This window comes from Helicoverpa armigera, chromosome 2 (genome assembly GCF_030705265.1).
Source record: "Helicoverpa armigera isolate CAAS_96S chromosome 2, ASM3070526v1, whole genome shotgun sequence".
Taxonomy (NCBI): Eukaryota; Metazoa; Arthropoda; class Insecta; order Lepidoptera; family Noctuidae; genus Helicoverpa; species Helicoverpa armigera.
Window position 1 is genome coordinate 8,681,983 of NC_087121.1, and position 12,985 is coordinate 8,694,967.

Here is a 12,985-nt window from a genome sequence, read left to right on the forward strand (position 1 = left end):
TGTAATAACTCTGTATTTGTCATATTGACCTAGTTTTTAGTTACTAGCAGCAATTTATTGTTAATTAGCTATAAATATTATAATAAGCACTTTTACGCCCGAGACACAGGTTTTTACCTAGTTCGGGCAAATTATACATCAGCACTTTTTAGAATTAGCAAAATATTGTTAAATGATGTTCAAAGAGAAGTAATAAACAATTTATTTATTTATTTATTATTTATTATTTGATTCTAAGTTTTTTATGGCTATCTATCATATTATCAAGACTTCAATTAAGTTGCGAGCGCATCCATCCCAGAGGCTGGAAAATCACAAAGGAAATCATGAAAAACATAAAGGAGTTTATAATGGAAGTCTAGTGTAGGGGTGGTATATAAGTATTTAGGGTCAGTACATAAGTTAAGCATATAAGAAAACAAAGAGTTATATACAAAGAAGAAATAAGTCACAAAATAAGCATGAAACAAAACAGGTATCCTTAATATCTCATATCAAGCAATCTGATACCCTAAAATGGGTAAATTCTTCCATTTTCGATGCAGCTGCACCACCTGAAAGAGCGCCCATTAATTCTGTGATTCATCAACTAACCAAGATAATTCACTGATTCATTTAATAGAGGATTTTCTAAAAGTCAACACACAAAAATAAAATATCGACAGTTTTAAGTACCTCTGTTATGAGTCACTACAGGAAGATGAAACAGATTCCAACTTTCCTATCTGAATTAGATTAAAAGATGATCGATAAGAATATCAGCTTATAAATGCAGTATGGATTCTTGAACGTATTAGTACAACATAAAGCCATGAAGATACCGGTGTTATTATTGTGGTAAGCACTTAAGCTTTGGTTTCCTAGGAAAGCGGTGCCGTCATATAGCCGTAATATTACGGACGCAAATAGACGGTCGTCTTTACGGTGATGACATGTGGAAAGTTCCACGACCGTTTTAACACACCGTCATAAACTTTTTGTTAGTTGTATTATACTTACTAACCTGTTTTATTTAATATTTCTCAAATTTCACGACACCAATTCTGTTTTAGTTGACTTTTTCTATAAACTTTACTTTTTATATTATATATTGCTTCGTAGTTACGAACGAAATCTATTAAAATTTCATCGTCCTCGCTGCTCCAAGAGTTGGAACTCATTTTTTGACGTTGTTCCGAAAAACAAAACACAAATCCGTATTAAAAAAGCTTCACCGCTTTCAATAAAACGTTCACCAAACTATCTGACACCGTCAAGACGGCCGTCATGCAAATAGCGGCACCGCTTTTTGAAGTTACGGTGTCAGTTACCGCTCTCTAGGAAACCGCCCCATTTTGTTTACATAGACAACGTTCTCGCGACGTCATTCACCGCTGTATTACAGCCGCTATGTGGCGGCACCGCTTTCCTAGGAAACCCAAGCTTTACAAGATTGTCTAACTGGCCCGCAAGCTACCATGCAGTACTAATTAAAATATGTAAATTCTATACCTATTGTAGTTCTGTGGCAGCACTAACATGTGCAGTCGAAGTAAAGCGCAGCAGACGATTCCCGAAACACTTCATTTTCGGCACCAGCACCGCAGCTCATCAAATCGAGGGAGCATGGGACGCAGATGGTATGAATTCTTGTAAAAGACTTGATAATTTTATACACTACATGACTACACTTGGTATTCTACATAGATACCTAATCAATACCTCTAAATATTTCTAGACAAAAGTGAGAGCATCTGGGACTACTTAACCCACAACAATCCGGGAGCCATCTCAGACCAAAGCAATGGTGACATAGCGTGCGACTCGTACCACAAGTACAAGCGCGACGTGGAGATGATGAGGGAGCTGGGCATCGACTCGTACCGCTTCTCGGTGGCGTGGTCGCGCATCCTGCCCAACGGCCTGGCGGACCGCGTCAGCGAGGCCGGCATCGCCTACTACAACAACGTCATCGACGAAGTGCTCAAGTACAACATTCAGCCGATGATCACGCTCTACCACTGGGACTTGCCGCAGAAGCTGCAGGACATGGGCGGCTTCCTCAACCCTCTCATCGTGGACTGGTTTGCAGACTACGCCCGAGTCGTGTTCGACAACTTCGGCGATAGAGTCAAGACTTTTATCACATTCAACGAGGCGGCGCAAGTTTGTCATGACGGTTACGGTTCCGTAACGAAGGCGCCGATGTTAAACATTACGGATGTTGGGGAGTTCATTTGTGCGAAAAATCTTATTCTCGCTCACGCTAAAGCGTACCACGTGTACAATGATGAGTTCAAGCCTGTACAGGGAGGGTCGTGTGGCTTCGCTATAGCTGTAGGTGCTGCAGAGCCTATTGCTGATTCTGAAGAAGTTCTTCATGCTGTAGAGTTATTCAACCAGTTCCAGGTACGGTACAAGTAATTCATTTAACGCCCTTAATTGAAGGCCCTTATATATTCCACGAAAGCTTGCTAATAGATGCTACTATAATGGATTTATTCCTTTCAGTGGGCGATGTACACTGATCCAATATTTTCTAAAGATGGAGGATTTCCGAAAGAGCTCTTAGAACTTGTAGCTCAAAAGAGCGCTGCCCAGGGTTACCCAAGGACCAAGCTATCTGACTTTACGGAAGAAGAGAAGGCATACATACGTGGGACGAGCGACTTCTTCGGCGTGAACCACTACACAGGTGTCATTGTAACAGGCTGGAAGCTTGCCGCGGCCTCATCCATGGAGTATGTTGAGATCGGCCGAACTCAGGATAAGGATTGGCCTCAAGCTGTTTCATACTGGTTGCGTGTAGGTATTGCTCTATTAGAAGATAAGCTCTCCTCCTTTTTGGCAGTCGGGTAAAAATACTATAACATCGTGGTGAGAGATTGATATATCTTTTTTGGTTCTAGCAAATGCCTAAAAGTCTGTACATTGCTCTGAATGAAATACAAAAAAGGTACGGTAATATACCTATCTACGTGACCGAGAACGGCTGGTCGACGCACGAGGGTATTGAGGATGACGAGCGCGTCGACTACTACAGAGACGCGCTGGAAGACGTGCTCGACGCTCTGGACGAGGGCATCGACGTTAAGGGCTATTAGAGCGCTTGTAGACGTCCGTTTTTTTCACCGGATAACGGACCGTGTTTTTTGCCGGATTCGCGGTGGTGTATGAATTATAATGAATGTGTGTACATGCACCGGACATCGGTCCGGCGAACAATTTACGCCGGATGCACCACCCCTTCCCCTCGGCGCGACGGACACCGGTCCGGTGTAAGAAATGGCGGTCATCCACGCCAGTGTATTGGTGCGTGTTGACGCTGCCGGACGTATTGCCTGTTTTCTGTTAATTGAGTGCCGTCTACCTGCGTTCTAACGCATATAGACGGCAGTCCATCCATCCGGTAAAAAACTTATGTATACAAAGATAGCCGTTTATTCACGGTCCGTTATCCGGTGAAAAAAACGGACGTCTACAAGCGCTCTTACGCCTGGAGTCTCATGGATAACTTCGAGTGGCTGGCTGGTTACACGTATGAGCGCTAATATTATGTCTCCTGTTACCGGTCTATTTCCCTCTAATGACCGTAATTGTCCCACTGACAATTTTATGGATTCTTATAACAGGACCAACAGATTGACCCATAATTTCTAATTTCTTTTGTTACTTATAAATTATATATTTTTTGTTTTTAGGGAACGTTTCGGATTTTATGAAATAAACTTTGATGATCCTGAACTTACACGCCTCCCGAGGAAATCAGCTTTCATCTATAAACAGATTATTAAGACGCGAGAAATTGACTACGATTACCAACCGGAGAGCTATGTCATGTCTATCGACGCGGGACATTGACCCCTAAGACTGAGCTGATTGTTATTAGAAGTAAATAACCAATTGTAATAAATAAAACGACCTTTTATTTATATAGATGTATATAATTTGAACCTTTAAAAACAAATCCTGGTACATAATAAAACCAATGAACCTGTATAAATATGTATGAATGGATGTATATATCTACTTGTCACTTTTGCCCCATCCCAAGAAACCTTTGACTAGTCCAGTAAGGCCTGCACCTTGCTTCTTACTGTCTGCCGCGCCGGTCTTATCGTCCAAGTTAGGGAACTCCACGAAGTTGCAAGCAAGGTCGAAGAATAGCGGCTTGCAGGGAATGGCTTCCATCGGCGGCGGCATTTTGTAGATGTTGGGGTTCTTAGTGAGAACCTGAGTATCCTCCCTGTACTCATCCAAGCGATCAACCAAAGGTTTCTTGTCCTTGTAAGACCTACCACTTGATGTATACTTCGTGTCTTCGTCTTCTTCATCGTCCTCAAGAACGGAGTCAGCATGAACTTCGAATTTGCAGCTCTCTATGTCCTTCTTCAATATTTGCAACTTGTCCACAAGTTGTTTGTCGTTGAGCTTGCTGGCCAGCGATTCGGCGGAGTAGTTGCTGCAACGTTCCAACATGGCGAGAGCCTCTCGGAAGCGACGCAGCCCAGTCAACACTTGAGCGATGTAGTAGCAACGGAACGCACGGTATGCCTTTGTCAATGTCTCTATTTCCTGCTGGTATGCCGCATCAGTTTCGAATCCTGGCAACTGCTGCAATTCAGTGAAGTTCTGCAAGATGATCTCATAGAGCCGAGTGAGGTCTTGAGGACGGACCTTCTTGCCGTCAATCTGTATGTTGTTCTTACGAGCTTCCTCCGCCTGTTGTACGAGCAAGTTGTTCCTCTCAATAGTACGCATCAGACGCAAGTACATCAAATAAGAAAGCAAGTAGTTGATGCCAGACATCTGCGATTCAGAAGCCGTTTTAAGCTTGGGGTCACTTTTGATTTCGTCCTTGATGGCTGAAATAGCGTCCTTGCAATCCATGAGGATGTTTTCGAGGATATCAATCTTGGCTTGTACGGTCTCTGCGCTGGCGACGGACTTGTCTAGATCTTGCAATGCGATGAGGAATAGACGCACTTTTTCTGGTCTCACAGTGACTCGTCGACCGCGCCATTCTATCTCGTGCATCACGCCAGAGCGAGACTCCCTGAAATAGTGCGAATACACATTTATAAAATAATTTATGGAAAAAGGCATATAAAAAGCAAAAACTGAAAAGAACGCATATTTATTAATGAAATAAGACTTACTTAGCTTGCGCCATTAGAGTATCCAGGTTCTCAATGAGCCCCTGTCCGCGCATGGCAACCAGGTCCCCGGCCGCCGACTCGTCGCCGATGTTGTACGCGCAGTAACGGAGACTGGGCTTCAGTTCTTCTACCTGAAGTAATTGTAAATGATATTGGTATAGATCTCGCCAAACTTTATGTCGTCGCAGAACAAACAGTAAGTTGCAGAATTTTTATGTAACATCTGGAGGCGGAAGTGTGAAAAGGGGTCTATGGTATACATGCCATAAAGTTTTGCAAGATGATCTTATACAGCTGAATGAGGTCTTGAGAACGGACCTTCTTGCCGTAGATTTATGTAACGATGTAGCTAAGAGTATATGATGAACAGAGTGAATATCAAAAGTTGGATGTAGACTAGCTGATACCACTGTCAAATCATTTATTTTTCCAAAAACGTAATCACACTTTTACACGAGCAAATTACTTAAATTCACATATCTTAACTAAGGTAATTGCCTTGAACTAGGTAACATATCGACTGCATATGCAAATTTGAGGGTGCTATATTATATTTCACTATGTAAGACAAACCTTCTGCTTAAACACGGTCCTCTCATCCTCGGGCAGGGCAGCACAGAGCTTCTCCAAGACCAGCTGTGCGCGGTGCAGGCTCTCGGCAGCCGCGCGCCACTGCTGCAGCTCCACTAGTAGCGCGCCGCCCAGCCACGCCGCATACGCGCCCGCCTCCAGCTGCGTGCGAGCGTCGCATACACCACTTTGCTGAACAAGACATAGAGTTCAATTTTAAATGACACTCGACCATCCGTTTTATGTTGTCCGCGTGTCGCATTCTCCACTTTGCTGCTCAAGTAATGCGTAAATGAACAGTTGCGTTTTAAATGGCACTCGACTATTCTATATCACCGTTTGGGCACTCAGATTACTGCTCTTTACTGTATGAATGTCAAAAAAAGTAATAACTGTAGAATGCCTAAACCGATTTTGACAACCATGATTGAGAACCACCACTAGAAGATCATCTAAAAAGAAACGCAAATCGGTTCAGCTGTTTAAAAGCTGCAGTACCAGACAGAGATGAACAGACACTACGCGTTTTTGTGTCAGGGGTAAAAATAAGGGAGCAAATTTTTCAATAGTATGTGTGTACTACCTCGCACAACTGCAGCAGCGTCTGAGCATGAGCAAACGCCTTCTTCAACCGGGACACAAGATGGAACTTCTTCCTGGGCTCAGTGTTGGCCTCTTGGCGTAACTGCATGGCATAGGCCCACGCTCTCTCTGCTTGGAGTAGTGGCACGCAGAGCAAGCGGCTCTCTGCCGTCGTGGCTGTCAGGTGGACGGTGGTGACGTCACGTCGGCGGTAGTGACGGCGATCGCCCTGGAAATAGGTGGAGAATAAGAGGAAATATTGTATCTTGATTTGATTTAAATGTGATAATAAGAGGTAGTATAGTATAGAATAGAAGCATAGGGTATTTTTAGAAATACTAAAGTTATTAGAATTGACATTATTTGTAAGGAACAAACACCTTCTGGCACAGATAGGTATAAAAAAATTTTGTTCAGACTAATATGAGGCACATTCTTCAAAATAGAACAATTCAAAATACTCTTTTTGATAAATACAATACCTAGAAAGGTTGTCTGCAAGAGATCGCTTTTAACGATAAGACCACCCATTGTGCCACCAACTTCAAAATTGTTTGTTTTGTTCTTGTTGATTTTTAATTGGTGTGCATAATGAAGTCTATATATCTATCTATCTAGCAAAAAACTGTAACTTCAGCAATAATTCAATAATCATCTGCCAATTGGATTTTTCTCCCCAAAAATGTCAATCATCTTATGCAATCACAGTTCTTGAACAGAATTGAAAATCTAAAACTAACCTGGGGTATTTTGAGCACTTTACGCAGCCTCCTGATGCGCCTTGAACAATATCCTCGGTAGCGCTGGTAGTCACCGTGGCGTAGGCCATGCTGTTGCTGAGCATCCTTGGTGATGCGGAAAACTGATACACTAGTTAAGGATTATTTATATAAGAGACTGACTAGAATTTTTCCTACACAGATTAAATTAAGCCTATGTCACCTGGAGATAGTGTAGTTTCCTTATAGTAAAAATTCTGTCGCATTGGTGCCTATAGGGTATAAACAACCAAAAAAGCCCTATATATATAATAGAAGTATAAATAATAATAAAGAGTAGCAAAGGAAGATAATCTTTCTGAACATCAAAACTTCTAATACTAGAATTCATCTACTATGATTTTTGTCAGTTTAGGCTGAAACTAAACCCCAACATATACAACAATGATTACAATAAAACACTGTGTAATAAAACCAAATGATGATTGCAATGAATTGTAAATTATCATTGTTGTAGTATTTAATGTACAAACTATTCGTACCTGTTGGATATGATACCAGTATCCCTACCTAAACTTACGTGAAAGAGAGTGATATGTGTGACACGAGATAACGAGTTAAAACATAACATATGGAAGCTTATCACAAGTAGAACACTAGTGTATTATTGTAAGGGGTATACCATGTAATTCATTTTAAGTCACAGTGAAAATGTATTTCGTAAAATGCAAAGGATACTTTCTAAAGTTAAAAGCCTCGGCGACTTGACTTCTTCTTTATCATTTTCTTCAGCGGAAATAGGTTTCGCATCCCCGGAATCGCCTTCCAACACCACCATTGTGACTTGCTACGATTTTTTATAAGGTTTTAATTGGAATTAAATTAATATTTCATAGAGATTTTATTTCAAATAAACACCTGACAACTCAAGACAGCTATCAGACAACACGACACATGTTTTAGTGTTCCCAGTCAGATTTTTCTACATTTTTAACATATGTTTTGTCTCTGTCTCACTCAAATTTTCAGAAATATTATTTTACTCCGTAATGGATGAGTAATAAAATTTTCTTAGTGATATCCGAAGGTATTTTATATAATTTGAATTTATTTATTTATATGTATTTATTCATTATATTTATTATCAGCGCAAGTTCTGCGTTCTCTGTGTTCTGCTATAAACTAGGTTGCCTAAGAAGCCTTAGGCCTCCGAGGCGAGGGTATAGGTCGTTATCTGGTTACAATCATATTTTATGCACAAGTGCTACTTTAATTAAATAAAAAATATAAACCAATATCTAGGAAGATGAGGCAGATAGAAAAGTATGGAAGGAGAAAACTTGCTGCGTCGACCCCAAGTAAAATTGGAATAAGGGTAGGAGGATGATGAATAAATGTAAACCAAGGGTCAAGCGACGCGGGTGGTATAATGAGTTCATAAGCTGGTAACAATATTAAATTTTAATCATGGTTAAATATGATCAATTCTAAAACATTCTGCATTTAGAGGAATGTAAAAACGTTCCATGTTCAGAAATGAACATTTTTAGGTTTTTTAACCGTCAATGACAGGACGTTCGATAGTTTGACAGCAGGATAGCAAGATAGTTTTCCTTAAGAGCGACAGAGACACGTTCATTTTATGCTACAAATTGTGTCTAAAACTTCAACTCGACATTGACAATCAAATTGTTTTCCTCTTGTTTCTTTCTCTTGCTGTTTTAGGTTAGTGTCCCGAGTTTTAAAATAATTCTTAAATATCTACAAGATCTTTCTTAATTTGAACAGTTTTATTCGTCGTATTAAGTGTCCTAGTGCTAAGTGTTATATTTTAATACATATTTTCTTTTGCAGAACGCATAAACAGACGAAATGGCAAAGTCTAAGAATCACACAAATCACAACCAAAGTGAGTATTTCTATTGCCTGATAATGTGAATACAAAAATACTAAACTGTGATTGTGACACGTTGAAATATAATTGTGTACCTACATCATATGTATGGGTGCTATCCGTAGTCCGTTTTAACGAACTTTTGAAACTGCTTTGGGGTTAAGTTGACGTGATGTAAATACAACCTGTTTTTCTTCTTTTCAGACCGCAAAGCCCACAGGAATGGCATCAAAAAGCCTAGGAACCAAAGGCACGAATCCACCCTTGGCGTAAGTAATATGTTTTTAATTAATTATCGGGTTGGAGTGTAGCCTTAGGGGCACTATGGAGCAAGGACTTAGAAAAGTTTTCGTAAATTTTTTTTTCGAAAATTTGCCGATTTTTTTGCAGAATCGGTTTGACCTTGCCTGCAGCAACCATTTACGATCTGAGAAGCATGGCCCTAGGATGCACCGTTTCCGAGTTATGGGCCATTTTCAATTTTCGTATTTTTTGAAAATGGTTTATATTTCCAAAATGGTAGCTCAGACGCGATTGTTTTCGAGAAAGAAATTGTTGTTCCACTCGAAACCCATGACATCGTGTAAAAAAAAACAGCAAAATTGAGAAAAAAAAACCAACATCAAAAATTTTCTAAGTGTCGGGCGTCGTTTCAGCTTGAGTATTGTTAGGGGCGCAGGACTTAGTAAAATTTTCGGAAATTTTTTTTTTTTGTCGAATTCGACCATTTTTATTTCAGCAACTGATTTTGTGACTCCTTAGAAAGCGTTTATGATCTGAGAAGCATGGTCCTCCGACGCACCGTTTCCGAGTTATGGGTCATTTTCATTTTTCGTATTTTTAGAAAATGGTTTATATTTCCAAAAAGGTAGGTCGGACGAGATTATTTTCGGGAAAGAAATTGTTGCTCCACTTGAAAGCCATGACATCGTGTAAAAAAAACCAGCAAAATTGAGAAAAAAAAAAACTCTCCGAAAATTTTACTAAGTCCTGCGCCCCTAACAATACTCAAGCTGAAACAACGCCCGACACTTAGAAAATTTTTGATGTTGGTTTTTTTTTTCTAAATTTTGCTGGTTTTTTTTACACGATGTCATGGCTTTCGAGTGGAGCAACAATTTCTTTCCCGAAAATAATCTCGTCCGACCTACCATTTTGGAAATATAAACCATTTTCTAAAAATACGAAAAATGAAAAAGACCCATAACTCGGAAACGGTGCGTCGGAGGACCATGCTTCTCAGATCATAAACGCTTTCTAAGGAGTCACAAAATTAGTTGCTGAAATAAAAATGGTCGAATTCGACAAAAAAAATATTTCCGAAAATTTTACTAAGTCCTGCGCCCCTAACCATACTCAAGCTGAAACGACGCCCGACACTTAGAACATTTTTGATGTTGTTTTTTTTTTTCTCAATTTTGCTGGTTTTTTTTACACGATGTCATGGCTTTCGAGTGGAGCAACAATTTCTTTCCCGAAAATAATCTCGTCAGACCTACCATTTTGGAAATATAAACCATTTTCTAAAAATACGAAAAATTAAAATGGCCCATAACTCGGAAACGGTGCATCCTAGGGCCATGCTTCTCAGATCGTAAATGGTTGCTGCAGGCAAGGTCAATCCGATTCTGCAAAAAAATCGGCAAATTTTTGAAAAAAAAAAAAAAACGAAAATTTTACTAAGTCCCAAAAAAATTTTTTTTTCGTAAATTTTTTTTTTTTGGTTTTCTTTGCTGCTCATAGTGCCCCTAAGCGTATACTCCAACTCCTACAACTCCGCCCCTAAGACGACCCACTGACCAATTATCGTCGTTTTGCACTCAGTTTATGATGACCGGTTCTTTCGGCGGTAATTTTGTTGGGAACCTCTAGAATTTATTGAATTAATGTTGAATTTCATCAGGAGATACTGTGTACTTCTCATAATAAACAAACTTTTATATCTTGAATATTAACCTATCCTTGCAAGTTCATGCATTTGCCAACTTAAGTTCAGCAGAACTTGAGTTATCCAGTATCTTTGTAATCTGACGTCCACCGATTGTAAATAAATTTGGCATTAAGAAAATATAATATTACTGCATATTGTGAAATTCTGTTCCATGTTTGACAACTTATAATCTTGTATTTTCACCAGGATTCTTAAATACATACTCTACATAAAAAAAGTGTGTATGTATTCTCTAACAATTGCTATCTAAGGCCATCTAGTACTGAAAAGATTTTTCAAATCTCACTTGTTCTTGAGAATATCATTTCCAACCAATCAAATAAATTAGCTAAGCAAACTCCAATGTTAATTACCTATACTCAATAATTCTATAATCCACACTAGACTTGAAATTGAATTTCTAATTAAGTCTTCTCACAATTAGATTTAAAATTAATACATTGTAATTATTTTTGACGTGACAACGTCTTATAAATCGATGGAGCCGGCTGCACGCACGAAAAAACATGACTCATGCGGCGTTACCTCGCTCTGAGGCGTTACATCGCTCTGAGGCGTTACATCGCTCTGAGGCGTTACAGTTACCGGCACGGATGTCGGGCTCTCGGCGGAAGAGTGGGGATCGCTTTGCGCACCCGTACGCATAAGGCAATAAGGCAGTAAATCGCTTCTGCGCAGGTGAAGGTCAGGGCTCGACATCCGTGCCGGTAACTGTACCTCGCTCGCTACTCACGTTGTCACGTTCAACTATCGTCAGTAAAACGACTTTACAGACAATGGTTTTTTTTAATTTACAGATGGACCCCAAGTTCCTGAGGAACCAAAGGTTCTGCAAAAAGGGTAACCTGAAGCCAGCAAAGCAGCTAGCGCGTGCCGCCGAGAGGAAAGCCACGCGGGAAGCTAAGGCCAAGAAATGAACATCTAGCTGTAAGGAAATAAAAACTAAAACTTATTTAGTTGTTTGATTTATTTTACCTTGCAACCAGTACTTATTGATAGTTTGAACTTTAGTATGTAAAAGCTTTGAAATAGGTACCTAAATGGTGCAGTTGATTTCATAGTAATTCAATTCTTGTATAGGAAAAAAGTAAATAGGGAGGTGTCATTTGCAATTAAAAAAAAGTTAAAGGCAGAGCAGGTAAAGAACCAATTTCGCAAGTATGAGCATTTGGGTTCTAATCCAGGTCAGACAAGTACCAATGCTACTCTGTATGTACTTTCTAAGTATATCTTACACACCAATGACTGTTTCCGAGGGCACGTTAAACTGTAGAACCGGATGCTATGAACATCTTAGGCAGTTGTTATGGGTAGTAAGAAGTCAGTCTTACCAAAGGGTCTGGGTTGAGGCAGTCTAATAATAGTCGCTACATCTAAATCACTGCTACTCAGCTGCATCCAAATAGACTGGAAGCGGACCCAAACATGGAAAAAGGCTTGGGAGATGATAACATTTGGAATGACCTATTGGTTTTTTCTGTCAATTAATCGAGGAACCCGCTCGCGTTTCGTAAGGGTTGGGTAAATAAAAAATGTTAACAATGTTATGTTTAGAAATCTTTAATTTGAATTACGTGATAAAGTTACATTAGGTACCTATGATACAATTGTACCATGGTGCATTGTTAGTATTATAAAGTGTTAATAAAAAATAACTATCATCTACACTTACTCTACTACAAACAATGATTAAAGTATGATTTTATGCTTTGGATAAAGATTTTGCATCCAGAAGTATTTATCTTAACAATTCTTGGCACCTTGGGCATGAAGAGCCTGCCAGTACCTAAGTTTAAGAAGTATATGAACTTCAAAATAAAAATCTTATACCTAGTAAAGTACTATTCTAATACAATCATTACAAAACAAAAGGAATACGTATATAAAGGTATATGATACGTATATGAATACCATTAAACATTAAGAGGATAAACAATTTTTTTAAGTAACTAAATTGGTCGTTATTGATAGGTCTTAATTACAGCTCAAAACTTGTTTTTCCTACACCACGTTAGGGCTACATAATAGATACTCGATTAGTATCTTATTACATTAGGTAAATATGTATGTATGTACAAGAGTATTGTAGTGCATTTGCCCATAATACTCAATGGAATGCCAGCGGTTGGAT

At 39.4% G+C, this 12,985-nt stretch overlaps 3 protein-coding genes across 4 annotated transcripts; 2 read left to right on the plus strand and 1 right to left on the minus strand.

Moving 5' to 3' along the window:
- The first annotated feature begins 754 nt into the window (after positions 1 to 754).
- LOC135118137 (myrosinase 1-like) lies at positions 755 to 3,835 on the plus strand. Of its 2 annotated transcripts, none has more exons than XM_064039287.1 (5): positions 755 to 837; positions 1,501 to 1,619; positions 1,718 to 2,388; positions 2,491 to 2,784; positions 3,681 to 3,835. In XM_064039287.1, exons 1-5 carry the CDS (start codon positions 770 to 772, stop codon positions 3,699 to 3,701), a joined length of 1,173 nt encoding a protein of 390 aa, XP_063895357.1. In that variant the 5' UTR covers positions 755 to 769; the 3' UTR covers positions 3,702 to 3,835. The 2 variants fall into 2 exon arrangements, with proteins under 2 accessions (XP_063895357.1, XP_063895354.1); XM_064039284.1 differs by lacking the exon at positions 3,681 to 3,835 and adding an exon at positions 2,889 to 3,477.
- A 76-nt stretch (positions 3,836 to 3,911) lies between these two features.
- LOC135118134 (signal recognition particle subunit SRP68-like) lies at positions 3,912 to 7,977 on the minus strand. Its single transcript, XM_064039278.1, has 6 exons — positions 7,748 to 7,977; positions 7,031 to 7,152; positions 6,292 to 6,519; positions 5,712 to 5,900; positions 5,139 to 5,269; positions 3,912 to 5,035 (listed from the first exon to the last, which is right to left on the minus strand). The coding sequence occupies exons 1-6, from the start codon at positions 7,845 to 7,847 to the stop codon at positions 4,006 to 4,008; spliced, it is 1,800 nt and encodes a 599-aa protein (XP_063895348.1). The 5' UTR covers positions 7,848 to 7,977; the 3' UTR covers positions 3,912 to 4,005.
- A 661-nt stretch (positions 7,978 to 8,638) lies between these two features.
- LOC135118140 (large ribosomal subunit protein eL29-like) lies at positions 8,639 to 11,806 on the plus strand. The gene is made up of 4 exons (XM_064039288.1): positions 8,639 to 8,734; positions 8,864 to 8,918; positions 9,108 to 9,172; positions 11,652 to 11,806. Exons 2-4 carry the CDS (start codon positions 8,882 to 8,884, stop codon positions 11,769 to 11,771), a joined length of 222 nt encoding a protein of 73 aa, XP_063895358.1. The 5' UTR covers positions 8,639 to 8,734; positions 8,864 to 8,881; the 3' UTR covers positions 11,772 to 11,806.
- The last annotated feature ends 1,179 nt before the right edge of the window (positions 11,807 to 12,985 follow it).

What these genes read in the sequence shown, in the direction of transcription:
- LOC135118137 (XM_064039284.1), top strand. Translation starts at nt 770, where the DNA reads ATGCAGTATGGATTCTTGAACGTATTAGTACAACATAAAGCCATGAAG. An exon ending in ATACCGGTGTTATTATTGTG is followed by an intron (nt 838 to 1,500) that starts GTAAGCACTTAA and finishes TACCTATTGTAG; the next exon opens with TTCTGTGGCAGCACTAACAT. An exon ending in CTGTTTCATACTGGTTGCGT is followed by an intron (nt 2,785 to 2,888) that starts GTAGGTATTGCT and finishes TTTTGGTTCTAG; the next exon opens with CAAATGCCTAAAAGTCTGTA.
- LOC135118140 (XM_064039288.1), top strand. Translation starts at nt 8,882, where the DNA reads ATGGCAAAGTCTAAGAATCACACAAATCACAACCAAA. An exon ending in TCACACAAATCACAACCAAA is followed by an intron (nt 8,919 to 9,107) that starts GTGAGTATTTCT and finishes TCTTCTTTTCAG; the next exon opens with ACCGCAAAGCCCACAGGAAT. An exon ending in GGCACGAATCCACCCTTGGC is followed by an intron (nt 9,173 to 11,651) that starts GTAAGTAATATG and finishes TTTAATTTACAG; the next exon opens with ATGGACCCCAAGTTCCTGAG.
- LOC135118134 (XM_064039278.1), bottom strand. Translation starts at nt 7,847, where the DNA reads ATGGTGGTGTTGGAAGGCGATTCCGGGGATGCGAAACCTATTTCCGCT. An exon ending in GAGGCTTTTAACTTTAGAAA is followed by an intron (nt 7,153 to 7,747) that starts GTATCCTTTGCA and finishes CTAGTGTATCAG; the next exon opens with TTTTCCGCATCACCAAGGAT. An exon ending in CGCTGCTGCAGTTGTGCGAG is followed by an intron (nt 5,901 to 6,291) that starts GTAGTACACACA and finishes TGTCTTGTTCAG; the next exon opens with CAAAGTGGTGTATGCGACGC.